Here is a 21,779-nt window from a genome sequence, read left to right on the forward strand (position 1 = left end):
TAGAGAAACGTATATATTGCTATCAAAACACAATGTCCTGATACAAACAGGATGAGAAAATCAAATAATCCTTGAAGCCAGTATTTATTTGTTGAACATTTTTATCATAAATTCTTTTAATATTACATGGAGGATTTAGAATTTCATGTTGAGTACCTTCCCAAGTTGGGGATAAGTCCTTGGTAAACTACTATATGTGTGAATACTTTCATCTTCTTTTGGGACAGAGACGTCCCTAAGTGCAGCAAGAGCAGCTTTTCTCTTTTGCTTATGTTCTCTCCACTTCCTTAGCTGATCCTCGATTTGTGCTTTCGCTTTCTCAGCTGTTTCAGCCCTGCTAACAGCCTGAACTGCTCGGTTTCTGAATTCAGCTATCTTTCCATTTGCAGCTTCCAACTCCTTCTTCAGAATCTCCAATTCTTCATCCTTTTCTTGCGATGCAAGTAACCAGTTTGAGTCTTCTTTCTCGGCTTTCTTTATCAAGGATTCATATTTCTTCATTGAAATTGTTACATGGGAATCAGTATCATTGATTTGGGATGCGTCTAGTTCCTCAGTAGGATTCTCCAAATGGGGGTTGACAATGTTAGAGGAATCAGTTTCTTCGTCTGCCTTATCTGCTTCTTGTTTTAGTCTTTCATTCTCTTTCTTTGCACTCCCTGCTTCTACTGCTAGCTTCTGAACAGCAAGATATAGACCGGATTTAACACTCTCAGCTCTTGCTTCGGCTGCTTCTGCTGCAGCGATTTTCGATCTCCCTTTATGAATTTCAGATTTCATCATCGCTATCTCAACCTGTGCTTCTGTTTCTCTTCCACTTATCTCATTGATCTCAGCTTTTGCCTTCACTATGTCGTTGTTAAGCTTTTCAACTTCGCCGGACAACTTGCTTGCCAAGTCATTCGTATTTTTCAGCTCCGATTTCTGTTGATTCAACTCCATTTTAAATGCATCGATCAAAGCTTCTTGACTCAAGATTTTTCTCTCCTTGAAGTCTATCTCATCTTTTAGCAGCTTCGATTTGTTAATGGCATCAGCAGCATCCTTTTCAAACGATTTTCTTATTTCTTCTTCCTGTTTAAGTTCTGATTTAAGTACTTCGATATATAGGCACTTGGCATTGAACTGATTCTCCAACTCCTCCATCATTTCTACTTCTTTTCTCATATCTTTTAGCTGATCTTGTGCTTGAACTATATCCATTTTTGCTACTTGAATCTGAGCATCTTTCTCAGATATCATTGCAAATTTCTCTTTTTCTGCTTCAGTAGCAGCAACTTCCAAAATAAGAATAGCATCATTAAGCTCTGAGACATGCTTCAGAAGCTCTTCAACCTTTTGCTTATCCATCTTTGCATCCATTTCAATCAACTCCACTTGTTTTAATGCCTTAGACTCCGAATCTTTTAAAGCAGCAAGTTCCATTTCACTCCTGAGCAACTCTTCTTTAGAGGCTTTCAACTCGTTCATAACATGCTCAAGCTGCTCACCTATCTTCACACTCTCCAACAGTTGATCCTTCATCTCCTTCATCTTCGATTTAAGTTCATCTATCCGAATAGCAGCCTCACCACACTCATTCTTGTATCGATCTCTCTCAATCTCGGTGTTTTTAAGCATAGCAGAATGTTCACAAGCTGTTTTCTTATAGTTTTCTAGATTAAGAAGGGCCTGCATATAGGCAGCATCTTTTGCTTCTATTTGCACCTTGGAGTTGGCCAAATCCTTTAATACTTCTTCAAGCTCTCTCTCTATCTCACTCTCCTGCAAGTGAAAGAGAAAAGTAATAGTTATACAATAGCTATTATATTTTTCTTTTGAAGACACAAAATCTAGATCAAATTAGAACATGGTCTTAAAACCAACAGTGTTTCCCTTTCTTATATAAGATTGTAAGACACACTGTGAATAGGATTTTCATGTACATGCAAGAAATTTTTATAAGAAAACTATTTGCATGAATCAAAAGCACAAAGACAATTCTCTCAAAACAATCACACAAAAAGAAAACACCACAAAAGTATACATGGTCTGGCACAAGCTTAGCAACATCATTGTCAGAGCGAGCTTCCTTCTTTGCTATGAAAGAAAATTGATGTAACAGAAAAAAAAAAAAAAATCCATAGCAGATATATATAATTTCAATTCCCTCTGAATGCCAGAAGAAAAAGCGTAGTGCAGACTAAATGTATTATTAGATAACAAACACCTATAAAATCCCACAGATTGATCAAAAATCTAAATTCAAATGCATAATCCTACTAGATTTCTAAATAAACAATCGAAAATCATGTTTCTTTTTGAGTAAAATCAGAGGAAAAATTATAAGATCCTTTTGTCTGCCAACTATAGAGACTGTATTTGGGAAACTTGTAATATAATCAGCAATATTATTAGTCAATATTTTGAAGGTTTAACAATTTCCCAAAGATCTTACATCCATGGCTGTAGGCCGGTTTTTTTTCTGATCACCCTTTTCTTCAAACAAACATAGAGAAGCCTGGACTGACTCAATTGGTTTGGTGTCAACCACACCCATATCTTCCATTCAATTATATATTCTGAGAAAAACAAATACATAATAAATAATAAATAAAAGAAAAATTCATACTACAAAACAAAATTTGTACTTAAAATTATAAGTACCCCAAAAACCCTTATACTTTAATCCCCAAATGTGTTTCAACATATCTAAGCACAAATAAATAAATATGCATAAGAGAAAAATTGAATAACAAATATAGAAACCTCTATTTGGGCAATGGAGTTTCAAATTCGAATGTCTCAGAAAGTGAAAGTGATATTTAACGATGAAACAGAGGAAATGTAGATAAGGAAAAAGCTGAAACCAAAGAAAAGTTAAGCTGGTTGCATAGAATATGGAGTTGGTCATTGTTTTTTGAAAATGAATTTTTTTTTTTTTTTTTTTGTTTTCTAGTTTTTGGAAAATACCATGAGGCCATGAATGTTGTCCCTGTTGTATTCAAGAAATTTTATTTATTCTCGGCCTGCACTTTGGATTGATCAACCTGGCTAAATCTATGTCCAACTCCTTTGAATTTCTTTTGCACTTTTTTTTATATTTATTTTTTTATTTTCTTTTTGTGTTTCTTGCATTGATTGGTGTTTCTGTTTTCTGCCAAACAGTTAATCTTCTGGCTGGCCTTTTTCGTCGTTTCATAACATAGTTGTTGGATTTATGTCGTTTATCTCAACAAACGACTCGTCGTTTTTACCTAAACAAAGACACCTTTGCTGAATATTGAATTTTAGGAGTCTTGCTTCGAGAGTTTTTGTAATCTTGACATTACAGTAATTTTTTAGTTTTAATTTTTTTTTTTTTTTAAATTTGAGACTTGAAATTAGAAACTCATTTTAATATAATGTGAGATAACGAACAATAAAAGATTGATTGAGCGAGCTCTCTACAATAGACATGTGTAAGAGAAAATTGACCAGTTATTATTAAATTAGACAGAATAATATATCAAAAATATATAATTGATTAAGTTGAAAAAATAGATTTAAGATAATAACAAAAATTTGTTTGACTGTCTCACACTCCAGTAGTAGAGTCACTATTTTCTTAAGCAAAATTCATGTCTAATTAATTAAATTTCAAAACAATCAATAAAATACGGAGAATGAATAGGATAAGATAAAAAAAATTAATAATTTAATAAATAAAAAATAAAAAACTATAGAAATAAAAAAAAATCAAAAACAAAATCTAAAATATGTTTATTATATTTTGTTAATTTTATGTTTTAATATTAGTAGATTTAGTTAAGTGATAAAGTCATATATTTTAAATCTGGTGTTCAAAATAGAAAGCATGAATAAAAGGAAACATGGAAAACGAGAATGAACGAAACAAAATTTTGATCACTCTGGTTTAATATGATAGCAAAAAGAATGTTTTATATATATATATTTTTTTTGGGGGAAATATTTCTTTTTTATTTTTTTTATTTGGTATATATACATATATAGAGGATGGAAAAGTTAAAAAGAGTAAAAAAAAAAAAAAAAACATGTGGTAGATACTATTTTAGCCATCAATAGTAGACTATTACTAACTTGAAAGCTATCGAACATATGTATAAAATTTATTTAACAAATGACATATGTTAAAGATATTATTGGTTAATATATTTATGTAATATAAATATAATTTAAATATTATTTTAGCCATCAATATTAGACTATTAGGAACTTGAAAGCTATTGAAAATATGTACAAAATTTATTTAACAATGACATATGTTAAAGATATTTAATTAGTATATTTATATAATTTAAATATTAATAAGTGAACATTTAAATGGATAATTTAATACAAAAATAATTTAATATTACCATATTAATTATAATATTTTGTAAATAAATTTGATAAATATTTTGATATCTCTAACATTATTGTCAGACTATTATCTACTACAAAAAACAAATAGCCTTTTTAATTAAACTTAGATGGATTTTATAGTAATTATATAATATTATTAGCCAAAATTAATATTCCATTCCCAAATCTTTTTATTTTTCAAGGATTTTTTGTTATTTGTCATTAAACTAGATGAATATTAGTAAGATCTATACTGAAAAGAAAAAATTCAATACATTTAATTATGTATTAACTTTTTATACTAAAAATTTAATATGAAAAATTCAAACATTTTATAGCAACCAATTAAATTGACATATGGCATATGGATTTTCCTAGTGCACCATCATGAATAGGGGAGTTAAGTATGATGGAAAGGTGTTTTTGAAATTTTGAAAACCAACCGAAACGAGCCAGGTATTGGTTGGTTGTTTTTTATTTTAAACCAACAAATCCAATAAAATAAAAATCAATTTATTTGGAACCTTTTTTTTTAGTTTGTTCATCTTTTCAATCGATTATTAGGCTTTTTGGATATTATTTATAAAATAATATTAAATATAATATATATGTATATATATTCAAATAATTTTAATATTAAATCTTCCTTTATTAGTTTTTATTAGTTTTTAGACATCAAATAGGACAAAAATAATAAAATATAAAATTACTAATATATTAATAAACGTAATTTTAAATCTTAGCTCCTAATATTATTCAAAAGTCGAAAAAGAATATTTTAACATTAGTTTGAATATTAAGGATTTGTTTTGAGTTTGGTTATATATGTGTATATATATATATATATATTTATATATATATTTAAATTGTTAATAAAAAGATTTTATCAATTTCCATTAACCTTTGATTTTCCAAAACTAACACCAATAATGACTACCACCATTTTTTATAATTTACTTAACCAATCGATCATGGTCAATTTTTAGTTTGATCAACCGGTTTTTTGGTTAAATTGAACTTCTCTACTTATCGGTGATAATAAATAAGACTTTTTTTTCAAGAAATTAATTTTGGAGGATTAAGATCAAAATTGATCCACTCGGTATGGAAGGAATACCTTCTTCTCTTTTATTTTATTTTTCTCACTTTTTTTCTCTACCAAATAAAATTAAAAACTATTGAAAAATATTATTTATCATCACATATGATCATTATTGGTATTAATACACCCAATGACTCACTCAATGGTGATTAATTAATGTGATTATATAACTAATTCACCCAAATATGTTGGCATTCAGAGATGCAACTACCCTTTAGCCTGGTAGGCCTAAAAGATTTTACTTTTATTTTTATTTTATTTTAATATACATTGGTTTTAAAATTTGTTAAATAATATTTTTGATCCCCTAAATTGAAGTATAATACACTAAATTTATTATTCCAAATTATAAAATTTTCTTCTCTTTTTTGTTATTAATTAGAAATTTAAGTTAAGTAATAAAATTTTTGATATTATTTTATTATTCATGGTATATACTTATGTTTTAAATGGAAAATATTAATATTATTACCATTTGTACTTAATATTTGTCTTAGGTAGTATTTTGTAAAATTTTCATTTTTCATTAGTTTGTTTTGTAGTTTATCATTGACATTTTACCTAATAAATTATATACTTATTTGCTTATAATATTATCTTAAACAAATATTTTAGGTTTTTATATTATCAATTTTGTTCATTAAATATACTCTCAAATTTTATTACTTATATTTTAATAATTATTCTAAAAGACTCATGTAGATTTTTATTTTTTTTCAATATATATATATATATATATGCAATTGTAAAAATCAATTAAAAAATTTAAGGATTTTAAATAGTAGAAAACCATATCATAAATTACAACTTGACCCTTCCCAAAAAAAAAAAAAAAAATTATACCTTGGCCCTCCAGAAAGCTGGAATCCTGACTCCACCCCCGTTGGCATTATGTGAAAAGTTCAAAGCAAGGGAAAGGATAATTCAACAAAACTATATGATTAATGAATGTGAGTAACATGGCATACCATTTACGTACGGAGCTACCTACTAGTTATGAGTTGGCAGTGAATTAAATAATACAATTATATTAATAATATTAAAAATATTTATATATATACACAATTAATGAACATGGCCGTGTCTTTAAAAATTAAAAAATAAACCAAAAAAAAAAAAAAAAAAGAACATGTCCCAATTCATAGACTTACATTACATGCATGCAATGCAAATTTTACACATCTCATCTGTTTACAAGCTTATGTCCACTTCTGCTTCTTTTTATTTTTTTAACCAAGCTTTCTATTTTGTGGACCCATATATACTTGACTTTTTTTTTTTCTTTTTTTTCCTTTCTTTTCTTTTAATTTTTTAAGAAAAAAAGGAATTACGTTTTTTTCTTAAATATATAATTTGCAGTTAATATGTACACACCTTAATTTACACTCATCCAACCACTTGAATTAAAATTAAGTGTTACTCAAAATGATAGCTCAGCAGCAAAACTACTTTTTTTTTTTCTTCTCAAAACTATTACTTTTTCAAGCCAAAGCTCTGGTTTTGAATCCCCATATCTAGGTTTTACTTTTATATGGTACCCTATATGAGTTAAAGTATATGTTTCATAAACACTTTCAATTTTATTTTCTTTTAGTTAATATAGTACCTAACATAATTAACATATAATAAAAAATACTTAAAAGTAAGAACTAAAGTTATCAATATTAAATTTACTTTATTAACTATTTTGAAGATTTAACTATTTGAGCTAGTCGTCCCTAACACAAATTCAGACTATGAGTTACCATCTCAACCACTTCTTAAAAAATAAAAATAAAATCATCCATCTTTAACATAACAACTTGGTGTCTTGTCCTAGTCTTAAAACCTTATTAACCTTTGGTTTATAATCGTATTTGAAGCTAGCATCCATTAATGCCAAAAATGATTTATAAAAATAAAAAAGGAAAAGGCTAGCATTGATCACAACATCTCTTTTGTAAGTAATTGTAATTTTTGGGAATTCGTAAACCCATTTCACGCAAGAGCCTTATGAATTTTATGACTATTTTCACGATTTTGACCCATCTTTTACAAATTAATTAATCGAAACATATCAATTAAAATTAGTAATTTATTAAAGTAGGTTTAAATTTTTATGAATCTTCCAACCTCTAATAATATTAATGTTTCTTATGTTCAATTTTCCATTTCTAAGTAACGTAATGATTTTTTGGTCAATAAAACGCCTAAACTTAAAAGTATTTTTTTTAATATTTGAAAACACTTATGGTTTATTATTAGAAGCCTTTTAATTATTAGAGGGAAAAATAAATTAAATTTTATCCGGAGTTTAGCAATAAATTAAAAAAGAAAAAAGATGATATTTTTTTAAATAATTACAAAAAATTATTATTTGTTTGAAAATTAATCAGCTACTTCGCAAAACATAAATAAATAAATAATCACCTAATCCTATCAACACCTTACCATTTAAAAATTTCAATTGGAATTAAAAAAAGATAATATTCTTTTGATCATTGTTAAAAAGATATCTATTTATATATATATATATATATATAGATAGATAGATAGATAATTAAGCAATGAAGTTTAAAACAAGTAATTGATTTACTAGTTGAAAAATTGATATATCTTTCTTACCGTTACAAACAAGTTTCCAAACGGCGTCGTTTCAATAGAGTAACTCATTCGAATTTGCCTCCGTAAATTTTTAATTATTATTATTATTTTTTCTTTTTTTTTGGGGGTAATGCGCCGCCATGTTCATAAGGTGGCAATTTGCGGAGCGTGAGTTGGAAAAGATATCTCCTTGTGTTGTGTATGTGTGTACGTGAATTTTGCTGAGTTGTTGTTTGGAACCTAGTAAACGAAACTTCCTCTGTTTCTTCTTCTTCTTCTTCTTCTTTCTCTCTAACTCGCTCTGATTCAGTCAGTGAGAGAGGAGTGAGAAGAAAAAAATGGAGAAAGCTCTGACAAAAGTTGGGAGCTTTTGGATTTCCAAGAAAGCCAAGGAAGAGATCTCCAACATCACTGAGGACATCTCTGTATGTAAACTCATTTTAATCCAACATTATCATACCCTTTCTTTCTCTGTTTCATTGCCTAGCTAGCTTCTTGCATTCTTTTACTAAATCTTTTTTTTTTTTTTTATAGTTGTTATTGCAATCTTGGTTTTGCATGTTTCTTTTTGACAACAAAACCCCATTTGATAGTTTTTCAAGATCTTGCTGGTTTTTAATCAGAAATTGAAAATATTGGAAGAAAGAAATGGTGGGTTATTTTGTCAACTGGGAACAGAGTTGAAGAGGATCGATGAGTATGTTGGACATTGGATTCGGATCCCAAATCGGATTAATGCTGGTTAATTTATATTGAGTAGAAATTTCAGATTGGTTTCCAATATGAAAAGGATTTGCCACATTTTCAGTAATTCTGGTCCACACCTTCATGCCTTTACTTTCATTTTACCTTTTTCCGTTTTCTGCTTCTTCTTCTTCTTTTTATTTTTTATTTTTTTTTCTTTTTCTTTTTCTTTCTCTTTTTCTTTGTAAAGTGGTTTGGGGATTCAGTTGAATGGTTGTACATTCCATAATGATTAGATGGAAGGAAAGAGTATCAAATTGTTCCATAGATATCTCTTTGATGACTTCAATGTTGTAATTCTGTTATCATTTCTAGTTTTACCATTTTTTAATTTAGTAGTCAATTGAGCTTCTGAAAAAAATCTGTAAACATGTTTATGTCCCAAATATTTAAGTCGTATATTTATCTATGACATTGTAGATATTCTTTTATTTGAATGCCTAAACGGAAAATAATGTCATTTGAGTGGTTTAAAAGGAAAATATAATTGCCATATCCATATGATTCAAATTGAGAAATCTGTTGGTGCTTTGATTTGTAGAAACATCTTCCACTAAGTTCAGAAAACTACTTTTTTTGTATAGTATTCAAATATGAATTCAAGCTATCAATAACAAAACCAGATTGAAACCAATGTGCTTATTTTCCACAATTTCAGTCATTCTCAAATACTGTTGAGGAAAAGGCAAAGTGGATATTCAACAAGCTGAAAGGTATGCAGCTACTTGCTGATTTTTCATACGATTAATCCTTCAGATCTTACTGAATATTTACCATAACATTTTTGTAGTTGTTATAATTCTTTTCTGGTTTAAGAAAATTTTATGTCTAAAGCTTGCTTTTCCCTAATCCATGCATCTTGCTGTGTGGCCATTTTCACCCTAAACTCTTATCATTCACAATTACACAAGAATATATAGCTCTGATGTCTCTTTTAGATAGAAGCTCCATAATCTTCTTAAAGGTAGATGACTAGTATCAGCAACCAGTAAAATAAGTCGACAAAAATACCACTGCACTTGGTAAAAAAAGGGAAAAAAAAGAAAAAAAGAAAAAAAAGATAGAACTAAACAATTTGAATTGTAAAAAAATTAGTGAAAAAAAAGTGGAATTCAAAATGACAAATGAATGGCATCTTCATGTTTGGTAGAGTGTCATTAGTGGATGAGTTTGCTTGCAAAGTCTTTAATTACAAGTAATATTTTTGATCATTTAAAGAATGATTTGGACCTTCCAGCTCTGGTGAAAGACAGAGTTTGACTTATCACCAATCTATTGGTGCTTTGGATAACTACAATTTTTTTAGCACCATTGCAAGTTCAGTAAAAGTAAGCTTTCCATTTTCATCACCCTTTCTATAACAGAAGAGTTACAATTGGATATATTTATATCTACAATAAATCTCAATCTACATATTCAAATCTTTCTTCTTCTTTTTTCTGCAACTAAGCTGGCTTTAAAATCATTTGTTATTTTCCTGCTTAAGATATTTAACCAATTCACTCTCACACACACACACAATGAATATAATTCAGGGCTCATGCTATGTATACATGTAAATATGTGTGTATGTATGTACAATTTGTGAAGATACCAACAGAACCAATAATGTTCCTTGAAACTAAGCGAAGCTAGCCTCTTTGTTCTTGTTTTCTAGGCAAGCAGCAGAAACCTTTGCCGGATCTTCTGCGAGAGTACAACCTTCCACCTGGCCTCTTCCCCAAGAACATAACATGTTATGAATTTGATGAATCAAGGTCCAAGCTCATTGTCTACTTGCCATCTCCAGGTGAGGTCAGCTTCAAGGACTCGTCTGTTATAAGGTATGCGAAACGAATCAAAGGGACACTTTCAAAGGGAAAATTGAATGGAATAGAAGGAATGAAGACAAAGGCTCTGGTGTGGGTTAAAGTCACCAGTGTTGCTGTTGAGAGCTACAAATCTGATAAGGTTTGGTTCACAGCCGGTATGAAGAAATCTAAGCCAAAAGATGCCTATGAAATTCCTCGAGATGCCATTAAGATTGAAGAATATTGATGTCTTTCAGTCATCAACAATGTGTTGTAAAGTCTGTTAAGTCGTATTTGTGACATTATTCTTTTTGAATTTTGATTGTTCCTCCCAAAAAAGCACAATTGATAAAGTTTTTTTATAAATATATTCATAGATCCGTCTCCAATTAATTTGGAGTGCTTACACCAAAGATAAAATAAAAGTAATGGAGCTATAGTTTGAATTTGTGTTTTTTCATAAGGATGTAAAAAAATGGTTAAAATTTGGTAAATCATAAAGTACTATGATAGCATTAAATTGATTTTAATTTTCTTTTATATTTTTAAATTTATGTCAATTATTAATATTTTGGGCAAAATTGAAATATAATACAATCAAAAATATTTTGTTATTTTAATTTATGAAATGTATTTGAACATAATTTATGATCTAATAAATAAAATTTGAACGATTTTTTTGTCTTTTATAATGTCAAAATTACTAAATTCCTAAATATTATATTTTAATTATATTTTTTATTTATTTATTTTGTTTTTACAATTTCAGTAGAGGGATTTTTATCTAGGTAAAGATTTTAAACTTTACACCTAAACATATATTCTCAGTAGTTTAACCATGGATCAAGCCTAAGAATATAATTCTTTATATATATATATATATATATATACAGTCCGTCTATGGTGCAGACGGTCTTTATGCGGACCACAGTATTGATGACGGTTTTTCATAGTATTGGTGACGATTTTCTAAAAAACTGTCTTTAATACTATGAAAAACCGTCACTAATATTACGGTACTTATGCGGAGTTTCCACCAATGTCCTCTTAAACTGTATGCCTTGTCTTTATCAAACTATACCCTGTCATTTTGTTAATACGTTAGTAATGCACATTTTTCGACTCTTTCCAACGTTTGAATCTTCCCCAAAAAAAAAAAAAATGAAAATACTAAACAAATTATATTGAAAAAACACCATTTGAAAAGTTTAAAAGATATCATTGCTCAAATCATAAAAGGCAATTTCAAATGCACATAGTTCAGATACAAATAACACTTAACCATTTAACATAATAGGATTGGATTCTATATATCAAAATATTTAACAAATTATTTTTTTAATGAATACTATATTATCCATTAAACGAATATATCTAACATGTATATAAATCATGGACATATGACTAGTCATAATTTTTTAAAACTTATCTACTTTTAGATATACTCACTATGATTATGATTTGTCAAATATACACTCACTGTGATTATGATTTGTCAAATATACACTCACTATGATTTTGATTTGTCAAATATGTCTCTATAAAAAGGAATTATCATTGACTTGGGTAAGGTTGATTTGGCAATCACTTTCATAACCAATACCTTTTTTTTTTTATCTTTTTCTGGCACATGCATTTAACCAAATACCATTTGAGGAGAATATGTTGTCACATTTGACCCGTATCAGCTCAATTTCGTCTTGTGCATTCTTATTTTTAAGCTTGTACATCAGAAAAACTAAGTGAGCCACACATCCTAAGCTTGAAGAAACCCATTCTTTTCTCCTTGTTTCTTTTTTTCCTTTTTTTTTTTTAATATGCTTTCACGTAATTAATTTTTCTAATTATCCCAAATATAATGAATTTTAAGGCTTTTGGTAATAGTGGTCATCCTCATTGAACAGCTTCTTAATAACAGAGAAGGGTATTTTCGTCAATAAATATATATACATATATATATCAAGCAGGTGTGTATACAGTTCCTTTTGAGATGCAAATAGAATCGTAAACATGGGACGCCCTAAGGCCAAGCCCAAAACGCAAAATCCGCATATATTCTTACCAAAGAAAATTGAGAAAATAGGAGGACCGCCAGCCACCGCCGCTCCGAATCCAATGGTTGAAAATCAATCAGGAAGTATAAGAAGCCATAAAATATCTTTCAGACTCTGAGTCTTCGACTGGTCCGCCTTTTTGCTTCATCTGGGTTTTCTCTTGGGGGCTCTGAGTGAATATTTTTTTTTTTTTTTTGGGGGGAGGGGGTGTTGTTGATTTGGGTTTCTTTGATTTTAGCTGAAAACAGAAAGATTGAAAACTATGTCGGACAGTGAAGAGCACCATTTCGAGTCGAAGGCCGACGCTGGAGCCTCCAAAACTTACCCTCAGCAAGCCGGTACTGTCCGCAAGAACGGCTACATCGTCATCAAAGGCCGTGCTTGCAAGGTCCTCCCTCTCTCTGAATATTTGCTGTTTGTTTGCGTAGAAACTCTTTTTTCTTGGAATTTTCTTAGGTCTTCGTATATGGGTTTTTGTTTGTTGGTCTTTTTGTTGAATTTTTTTATCTGGGTGATTCGGCTTTTCCTCTTTGCTGATAGTTTTAGTGACCCTTTAATTTTGAGTTTGAAAAGTTCGAATTTTTTTTTCAATTTTTTTTTTTTTTTTTTTTGATTCGTCGACTATTGTTGAACTATTACTTTGCTGAAATTGTTTTAACTTTCATATGAATCTGAATCTAAAACTCTAATTATTGTGTTGCTGAGGATGCTGATTTGTTGTCTGTCAGCATGATCTTTGAGTGTTTTCGCTGTGTTTGTGACTGTCAGGTTGTTGAGGTTTCTACCTCAAAGACTGGAAAGCATGGACATGCAAAGTGCCACTTTGTTGGAATTGATATTTTCAATGGCAAGAAGTATGATGACATTGTTCCTTCTTCCCATAACTGTGATGTATGTATTTCTACTCTTCTGATTTCTGTTCTATTCTATATCTATTGCATAAATTCTCTGTATCTTTAATTGTGTTTTGTGTGTCTACTGTGCAGATTCCCCATGTCAATCGCACTGACTACCAGCTGATTGATATTTCTGAGGATGGATTTGTATGTTCAATTTTTTTTTTGATATCATTTTGCTTTACAAAATCTTGTGCAATTTTTAACTTAGATTTCTGACGAAAATCTTGGAATCTTGTAGGTAAGTTTGCTGTCTGAGAATGGAAACACTAAGGATGACCTGAGGCTCCCAACCGATGATAATCTGCTGACTCAGGTTGGAGAATCTTTCAGTTCTTATCCAAAGAGGGAACCCCCATTTCTTATTTGTGATCATATATATATGCTTGTGCTTTGAACTCCATATGGAAGTGTCCAAAATGATTACGTTTAGCATGTTTTGACTAAAAATTTTCATAGTAATTCATTAGAAATTGCCTTGCTATCTGAACTTTTTTTTCTCTGTATCTGCTTTGTGTTTTTTGTAGTTCTGGTATGCTTATTTTTCTTCTAATTGTTTGCATCTTGTATTGCTGGATGCAGATCAAGGATGGTTTCGCTGAGGGGAAGGACTTGGTTGTCACTGTGATGTCTGCAATGGGAGAGGAGCAGATTTGTGCACTCAAAGACATTGGTCCAAAATAGTCAAATTTGAGTATTATAAAAACCTTCTCTATAGCTTCTTGGGTCTCTTAGTAAGGCTAAAGTAGTATGCTTTTAAGCTTAATAGCTGTTCCAGATGGTGTTTTGTGGATCTGGAGAGCGAAGTCTATCTTAGCTTGTTTTTGTGGTTATTTTCATTGTGGGTTTAAAAACTTATATTATAATAAGATATTTTTAGAGTATGTTTGGAGGTTGGTGAGAAAATATGCTTTCTTAGCTTTATGCCCCACTTTAGGAGCTATTTTCCTTCCTTATGATGAATTTATGAATTTCATGGCCGAAAGGGAATGGAGGGAATGAACTCAATATCTTTTCCATATCATATAATCATTGCTGTTGAAAAAGCTGCTAAAGCAGAGAAATAAGTTGTATTAAAGCTGAGGGGCCTATGTTTTCGAGTACAGTGATGGTAGACACCTAGACATTATTGTTCTAATGTGAAACCTGCTTTATCAAGTTCAATATAGACCCTGTTTGGCATGCTTTTTAACGCTGCTTCAATTTTTTAAGGTGCATAACAGATACTGAGTCTTTGTACGCTACTTTTCTTAAAGTGCAGGGAATGATGTGTAGGTTTTCTTTTCCTCTTTTTCATAAGCTGAAGCTGTAGAAATGCATAATCAAAATCATACCAGCATGGCCATAGAATCTCTGGTGGTGGTTTCCACCAAAGAAATCAAAAACCATTTTCCAAGCACTCTCTTAATTCTTCCAAAATTCCTATTTCTCGGTTATGCTATAAGCGAAGCTTGTCAACCTCAAACGTGGAATAGAACATTTCATCTCCTTTTTGTTGAGTATCTTTGGAAAAGCTTTTAGAACATAAAATAAGATGATGATGCTATAGTGGATGTGCTTGTCTTAAAATCTCTTAGATGCTGTGAAAAATCCTTGGGCTACCACTTCACCATACAGAACAACAGACACTTGAGATGTATGCCAAATTAAGTTGCAGATAGTGAAAACCAAGTCTATCCATTACAGCAATAAAGTTTCAACTTTGTCCAAAAGCTTTTTTGTGGCATCTTAAGTTTGATACCCACCATCCCATTTTTACCATATAGTATTCTAAATAGTTTTTTAGCTTAGAAGAGAGAAAATGTTGCATCATAAAAAGCATTAGGCTTTATGGGAACGAATGGCATTAGGCTTTTTAGGAACGAATAACAATAAAAGTATATGATTTAATTCCATTGAAAATAATAATAATAATCGTGCACGTACCAATTGATGACCTGATAGCACCCAAGCCCCTAAACTTCTAAAAAAATTTCAGGGCTTTGGTTTGGAGATTTGATAGGATTTCATGGCTTTAACTACTTGTTGAAATGGAATTCTGCGGAAAGTAACATTATTATTTCTAAATTCCATAGACAACTGGCTAGAGAATAACAGAAATTTCCTAGTGTATGGAGCTGGGTTTGAAAGTAGTAGAATCCATCTGTTTCTGGCAATGGTAGAGCCTGAGAAAATTTAGTACTTGGATCAACAAGAAAAACATTTTCTATTCTTCTGCTTACATGCTAGTTCCAATCCCAATTTTCCCAATCTCTGCACACGTGAATTTGTCTTTTGTTTATATATATATATATATATATATATATATATATATATATATATATATATATATATATATATCATATCTGTATCCAATCTTTGAACATCGACTAACATTGATTTCAATTCACCAACTTATTATTCAATATGCTTAAAAGTGTCATATTTGTTGCATTTTCCCAGCCTCCTTTTAGTATTTTTGTTTTGGCTAAGTTCCTTCAAGCTCTATAAGATTCTTTTACATGTCTTGATGTAAGCGAATAAGTATGTGTTGAATATATATATATATATATATATATATATATATATATATATATATATATATATATATATATATATATATGTATATATATGTATACACCACAACTAAAGTCATTCAAATCATTAAAATTTATCTTACTAAAGTCATTAAAATTATCTTTATAGATGATGGATTTATATTGATCTATTTAAAATGCAAGATTGAACTGGATTGTGCTTAAATTTTTTTTTTTTTTTTAAAAAAAATTGGTCGTTTTCCACTTGTTGCAGCTTAAATATTGGTTAACATTGGCATGTGATGAAAAGCATTTTTCCATCAAATTTATTTTTAAAAGTTGTTGTATTTACTTAAAATTTGTCTCATTTTGTATTCTAGGTGAGCTCCATCTATTTTCTAAAGTCTTTATATATTTATATAATATATATAATGGAAAATTTTCAAATCTGAAATACATTGCTGTATTGTCCCAATGAATACATAATTTAGTTAAAAACTTGTTGGTTAGTTGTTAGTTGGATTTTTTTTTTTTCTCCCAAAAAAAAAAAAAATTGATGGCTGCTAAAATTGGATACGGAGTTTTAGCCCTAAAATTGACAATTACGATAAAATAATATGCATTTCATGTTATTATTAAAAAAGAAGGATATAGACTACAAGTTTGAAATCCACCGAAGTGTGTTGAAACATTACAGTGAATCAGTGACCCAATCTTCTCCTTCTCTCTCTCTCTCTCTCTCTCTCTCTCTCTCTCTCTCTCTCTCGTATTTCGGTTGGCAGACCAATCCCAATTCGATCAGCCATCGATGACTTCCTCTTCTTCTCCTTCACCTCAACGTTCTCGTGGTGAAAACAGCAACAGAAACGGTGAGGATAGTAGGCCAAGGTTCTTTGATGCGAAGGCGAGGAGCGTGTGTTGGGCTAAGGCCGATGTAGTCCCTGGTCGACACCCTGATAGGTGGCGCAAAGACGCCGCTGGCAACATTGTCTGCAAGCGTTTCAGCAACTGCCTGGGCTGTCTCTGCTTCGAGTACGATCACATCGTCCCCTTCTCTAAAGGTCCCTAAATCATTTATCACTTTTTGACTTTTATTTTTCTTTCTGAGCTCTCTGTTTTCTCATTTATTTGGATGAATTTTGAAGTGGGCATTTTCTTTTTCGTCTTTTGGTTGTGAATTCTTGCTTGTTGAATCCAATTCTGGAATGGGTTTGTGGGCTTAGCTTTTGGGGTAGGATAAAACTATGAACTTTGTTAGTTGGTTTTTGTTTTTCACCATGCTGAGGATTTTGTGGTAGTATAAAACTATGAACTTTGTTAGTTGGTTTTGGTTTTCACCATGCTGAGGATTGAGGTATTATAAATTTGCATAACTTGGTTTTGTATCTTTGCTAATTTAGAAAAAGATAAGATCAAAAATCAGTGTCTGGGATTTTTTTGAATTTTTATCTCTGGAGAAAACAAATATAGTGCATGGTTGAAGCTAAATATGAGACTCAACTTTTATCAAGGAGGAAAAAGCAAATGCAGCTTACTTGACTTGATTGGTGTGCGTGATGGTAGTATGTCGGAGAACCAAACCATCTTGATTTGTAGGATTCCAAAAATTGTGTTTTGTAATATTCTTTTTGAGTCTTCATCGTTTCAAAAATCAAACAGAAGCTGAATTTTTTGTTGTGTTAATCGATTTGTGTCAAGTAAGTATGAGGTGTGCAGTTGTGTTGTAGGTGGTGAATCTGTTGCAGAAAATTGTCAGATTCTTCAAACACGAGTGAACAGATTAAAATCAGCCAAAGACCATGTGGATGCAAATAAATTGAAAGGTTACTCTTGTGATGTCAACTTTACTGGTATGTTTGCCTAATCCTCTTTGCTACATTTTCCATATTTAAATACGCAATTGAAACGATGCTACAAGTGTATACATCTTGTAAATCTGTTATATTTTTCTAAAATAGTTCTTTCTTGTTGGGGAGGTATTGAGATTCACTTTAACAATCAAAATTTGATTACGATCAATACATCCATCAGCAGTTCAATCGCCAATTTGTCAAGTTTGTCTTCTTTGGAAGGATGCCTAATATTCTTAATTCTGTTGAATGATACACATCTTTGTTCAAATTTAAGATTAGGATTCAACAATACATTAAAAATCTAGTTAGCATTTTATCAAAAAACTTAATTTTTAATGCTATTGATTTGCTGATTTTGTCATCTTCATCATTATTAACATTGATAGGGTTCTCACCAAGAATGTATAGAGAAGAACTACAAACTGATTTTGTAGTCTAAATGACGCTGGCATTGTTAGGGTCACAGTTTGAAATCTCAGACCCTTAGGTATTTAGTTGAACACTCACATAGGTCTGATATGATGTGCTCATTTAGTGATCTTCATCCGTATAACAGTCATAAGGTTCCGTCTTGCTAGTTGCTACTATTTTACAAGATCGTATCTTTGGTGAAGGCCTTGAAGCTGATTTTGTAGTTCAAGACTAACATAATTAGAATTGCAATATGAATCTCCTTAAGTTTTAGATTTGATTTCTGGTCTTATTAAGTTGTTTAATGTTATACTAAGGAATGGTATGAATGAAGAATATGGTGATTTTAGTTAGTCTGCCTAATGTGCTAATGTAGAAGAGTCCTCAGTAGCATTTCCTGTCTCGCATACTCCTTATGTTAGGTATCCTTTTTGGTCCGAAAGAATACATATCAATATCAAGTACCAAAAGAAACTAATAACCATGCAAGTTCACAAAATGACCTAACTGACATCAAATAATTAATATTTTTTTTAGTTTGCACTTAATGTTGATTTCATTCTTATTGTAGTCATGAAAATTGTCCAAATGCCTCTATGATGAACTGCCTTGGGAGTTGTGTGCTGTTCTTTGAATATTTTGTCTGTTGCATTGAGGGTGACAACTGATGGTGTTAATCTATGTCATTTTTGCCTTATGAGATATTCCCTCAAAGTGATATGATGTGTGTGCTTTGGACTTGGATTGCTAAAAGAAATTATGTTCTCTGCTCATGCATCTTTCATTACTTAGAAAATTATTGGAGTTGCAGACAATGCTTCAATTTTTTAGGAAATGACAGTTTCCCTACTAATCAGGTAGTGTATAAATTGCAATGAGTTCCATAACGGAGTGTAGAATGTTTCCATAGCGTTCAACAAGGACAGAAATTGTAGTGCACTATCGTCAGGTTGGGCCTCTACTAGCTTAGCTTTATCTTGAGTTGCCTACAACTGGCAAAATCTGTCCTGATATCAGATGACTTTCAATAATTCTAGGCTCATATTTGATTTAATGCAATGTTAATAAAATAGGGAATTCTGAAACTTCTAATACTTGTTCAGTGACCTGCAAATTAGTTTAAGTTGGTTGCAAAATGCAGATCAGTATGCCCAACAATAAACTCAGTTTGCATATGATGGGCTGCTGGCTGGAAATCCATCCCAATTCAACCTTAAACGTGACCAAAACTGTCCTTCAATTAGGGTTTCTCTCAACTTTGACCAGCGCTGTCTCTTCTCTCTCCCTTCCTTTGAAGCGTAGAGAATTCACTTTGAATAGTTACTTTTCATTATTGTAGATCTCATATTCTTTTTTCAATATATGCCTTTTTCTTTTGGACACTTTCATTTAGATTGATGGAATATTATGTTCAACATAGTATGCTTATTTAATTGCAGATAAGGAGCTTGACATAATTGAAATGGCCGTCTATGGTGATGTAATCCGGCCAGGAAACCAATGCCGATGTAGAACGGTAGCCGAGATGCTTGGGCAATACAAATCAAAAGACAGCATGGCTGCTTGCAAATTGCCATATAATGAAGAAGCTTTATAACATCAAGGATTATAAATTCCATTACAAAATTCTTCTGAAGAACCCAAAATGGAGCTTGTCTTTCGATATGTTTCTACAACTCGTCAACAGAACTCTTGATCATGTTATTGAAATGGAAGATGAGGCTGAGATAGAGGGAGCAACTTTTGGGGTCTGTAAATAAAGATTTATTTTTTTGCCTCTAAATATGTCTTTTTCTTTTCTTTTCTTTTTTCTTTTTTTTGGGAATATTCTTCAAAAATGTGTATTTGGCTATCAGGTTGAGCATATTTCGCTTCATTGTTTTGAGAAAACAATGTGAATGAAATTTAATTCAGAATGTCTAAATGCATTGCGTGGATACTGAGTTGAAAAATATTTCCTCATGCACCACAAACTTGGGTATGCAGCTGCATCTTAATTGGGCCAACTGTGATGAAGACGAACACATGTAGTGCATGAAATCTGGCTCTCACTGCAAGGTGGAACTCAGGTTGATAACATTTTGGGTCCAAAGTCAACGATGAGATTTCACACTGAAATGTGAATTCTAATTTTTCATTCTTTTGTCTATTTGTTCAATTATTAGTTAGGTTTGTTTTTCTAGAAAACCATCTAATTAATTGGCATCTTTGAATATGACCCTTTATTTGAGTGATTGTGAAGAAAATGATTTTTTTTTTTTTTTTTTTTGGTTTTTTGGGCACCTAGAAACAGACATACCGTCTACGGTGGGGAAAAATAAACGAAAATTTCAAGAGTATGATGAAAAAAATTATAAAAAAAAAATAAAAAAGAGCGGGGGGAGAGAGCATAACAAAACAAATTGACTAAGGACCACTATTTTGCATAGTGGATGTATTCCATGGGCATTGACCAATTTTTTTTTTTTTATCCTTTTTTTTTCTAGAATCTAATTATTTGAGTGATTAGAAAGCAAAAGATGTCTTGAACCGACTACCAAAACACTCTAGATTAGGCCAAAATACATAAGAATTCTTGGAGTATGATTTAGAGGAAAAATAAAATAGACTAAGAATAACAAAACAAATTGACTAAGAAAGAAAATCAAATTGAAGAATGTAGGGTAGTCTATACAAGTCTGAAATGCTAAAAAAGTGGCAGATTGAATTGCTAAGAAGTCTTTTTATAAACTCCCTCCTGAATAGGTATTGAAGTCTTTTCTTTTTGGTTGAATTCCCTACTTTTGAAGGATTTTTTTATAGATGTACTTTAATTTTCATTAATAATATTGATTTCTTCTGTCCCAAAAAATAAATAAATAAATTGACTAAGGACCCATAAACCATCAACTGCGCCAGAAATCTAGAACCCCAAATTTTTTTTCCTAAAAATAAAAATAATAATAAAAATAAAAAATTTGGGTTGCTAAGAAAGACCTCAAAAAGTGCAAACTCTTTTCATTTGTTAGCTTTAGAGGTCATTCCCTTCCAATGTCAAACATTTGCATTGTAGCAATGATAATTATGTGAGCAGTGAACATAGCTAGCTGGAAAACATTATGATGGTGATACTTGTTATTTCCTAAAAGCCTGGTTTTATTAATATAATTCATCTATTGCTTTGACCACAATCACGCAAGTAAAAAGACAAAAATGAAACATTATATATACAATGCATCTTTATTTAACATGGTTGTAGATTAATTAGGTGCTTAATTACCAATTATATATATATATATATATACACACATACAAGCACAAGAAGAAAGCAAATCCCAGTGTATGGAAGAATCTCTATGCATGGATATAACAAACAAGTGTCAACTTATTATTGATAATTATTATTTTGTCTCTGGATTTGTATAAGTGTTTTTAATTATCATATATTTGCATGCCAAAGTAAAATAAGGGTAAGGGTATATCATCATTTTTATTTGGGTAAAGTGC

The 21,779-nt window shown here is 30.6% G+C and overlaps 4 protein-coding genes across 4 annotated transcripts; 3 read left to right on the forward strand and 1 right to left on the reverse strand.

Moving 5' to 3' along the window:
- Nucleotides 1–22: 22 nt before the first annotated feature.
- Nucleotides 23–2,539, reverse strand: LOC107419207 (protein WEAK CHLOROPLAST MOVEMENT UNDER BLUE LIGHT 1). The gene is made up of 3 exons (XM_060815027.1): nt 2,438–2,539; nt 157–1,764; nt 23–37 (listed from the first exon to the last, which is right to left on the reverse strand). Exons 1-3 carry the CDS (start codon nt 2,537–2,539, stop codon nt 23–25), a joined length of 1,725 nt encoding a protein of 574 aa, XP_060671010.1.
- A 5,665-nt stretch (nt 2,540–8,204) lies between these two features.
- On the forward strand, nt 8,205–11,009 carry LOC107419214 (uncharacterized protein At5g01610). Its single transcript, XM_048473044.2, has 3 exons — nt 8,205–8,454; nt 9,432–9,486; nt 10,431–11,009. The coding sequence occupies exons 1-3, from the start codon at nt 8,368–8,370 to the stop codon at nt 10,808–10,810; spliced, it is 522 nt and encodes a 173-aa protein (XP_048329001.2). The 5' UTR covers nt 8,205–8,367; the 3' UTR covers nt 10,811–11,009.
- Nucleotides 11,010–12,553: 1,544 nt separating this feature from the next.
- On the forward strand, nt 12,554–14,397 carry LOC107406171 (eukaryotic translation initiation factor 5A-2). The gene is made up of 5 exons (XM_016013277.4): nt 12,554–13,005; nt 13,386–13,508; nt 13,604–13,660; nt 13,755–13,829; nt 14,096–14,397. The coding sequence occupies exons 1-5, from the start codon at nt 12,880–12,882 to the stop codon at nt 14,195–14,197; spliced, it is 483 nt and encodes a 160-aa protein (XP_015868763.1). The 5' UTR covers nt 12,554–12,879; the 3' UTR covers nt 14,198–14,397.
- Nucleotides 14,398–16,116: 1,719 nt separating this feature from the next.
- Nucleotides 16,117–20,230, forward strand: LOC107406231 (uncharacterized). Its single transcript, XM_016013335.4, has 3 exons — nt 16,117–17,090; nt 17,757–17,879; nt 19,733–20,230. Exons 1-3 carry the CDS (start codon nt 16,838–16,840, stop codon nt 19,888–19,890), a joined length of 534 nt encoding a protein of 177 aa, XP_015868821.1. The 5' UTR covers nt 16,117–16,837; the 3' UTR covers nt 19,891–20,230.
- The last annotated feature ends 1,549 nt before the right edge of the window (nt 20,231–21,779 follow it).

The sequence above is a fragment of the Ziziphus jujuba genome, chromosome 2 (genome assembly GCF_031755915.1).
Source record: "Ziziphus jujuba cultivar Dongzao chromosome 2, ASM3175591v1".
NCBI lineage: Eukaryota > Viridiplantae > Streptophyta > Magnoliopsida > Rosales > Rhamnaceae > Ziziphus > Ziziphus jujuba.

Excerpts from the sequence above, each read along its gene's own strand:
- LOC107406231 (XM_016013335.4), top strand. The coding sequence starts at position 16,838 with ATGACTTCCTCTTCTTCTCCTTCACCTCAACGTTCTCGTGGTGAAAAC. Across the intron at positions 17,091-17,756 it reads CATCGTCCCCTTCTCTAAAG|GTGGTGAATCTGTTGCAGAA; the intron begins GTCCCTAAATCA and ends GTTGTGTTGTAG. Across the intron at positions 17,880-19,732 it reads TTGTGATGTCAACTTTACTG|ATAAGGAGCTTGACATAATT; the intron begins GTATGTTTGCCT and ends ATTTAATTGCAG.
- LOC107406171 (XM_016013277.4), top strand. The coding sequence starts at position 12,880 with ATGTCGGACAGTGAAGAGCACCATTTCGAGTCGAAGGCCGACGCTGGA. Across the intron at positions 13,509-13,603 it reads CTTCTTCCCATAACTGTGAT|ATTCCCCATGTCAATCGCAC; the intron begins GTATGTATTTCT and ends TCTACTGTGCAG. Across the intron at positions 13,830-14,095 it reads ATGATAATCTGCTGACTCAG|ATCAAGGATGGTTTCGCTGA; the intron begins GTTGGAGAATCT and ends TGCTGGATGCAG.
- LOC107419207 (XM_060815027.1), bottom strand. The coding sequence starts at position 2,539 with ATGGGTGTGGTTGACACCAAACCAATTGAGTCAGTCCAGGCTTCTCTA. Across the intron at positions 1,765-2,437 it reads ACCGGCCTACAGCCATGGAT|GAGAGTGAGATAGAGAGAGA; the intron begins GTAAGATCTTTG and ends TTTCACTTGCAG.
- LOC107419214 (XM_048473044.2), top strand. The coding sequence starts at position 8,368 with ATGGAGAAAGCTCTGACAAAAGTTGGGAGCTTTTGGATTTCCAAGAAA. Across the intron at positions 8,455-9,431 it reads ACATCACTGAGGACATCTCT|TCATTCTCAAATACTGTTGA; the intron begins GTATGTAAACTC and ends CCACAATTTCAG. Across the intron at positions 9,487-10,430 it reads GATATTCAACAAGCTGAAAG|GCAAGCAGCAGAAACCTTTG; the intron begins GTATGCAGCTAC and ends CTTGTTTTCTAG.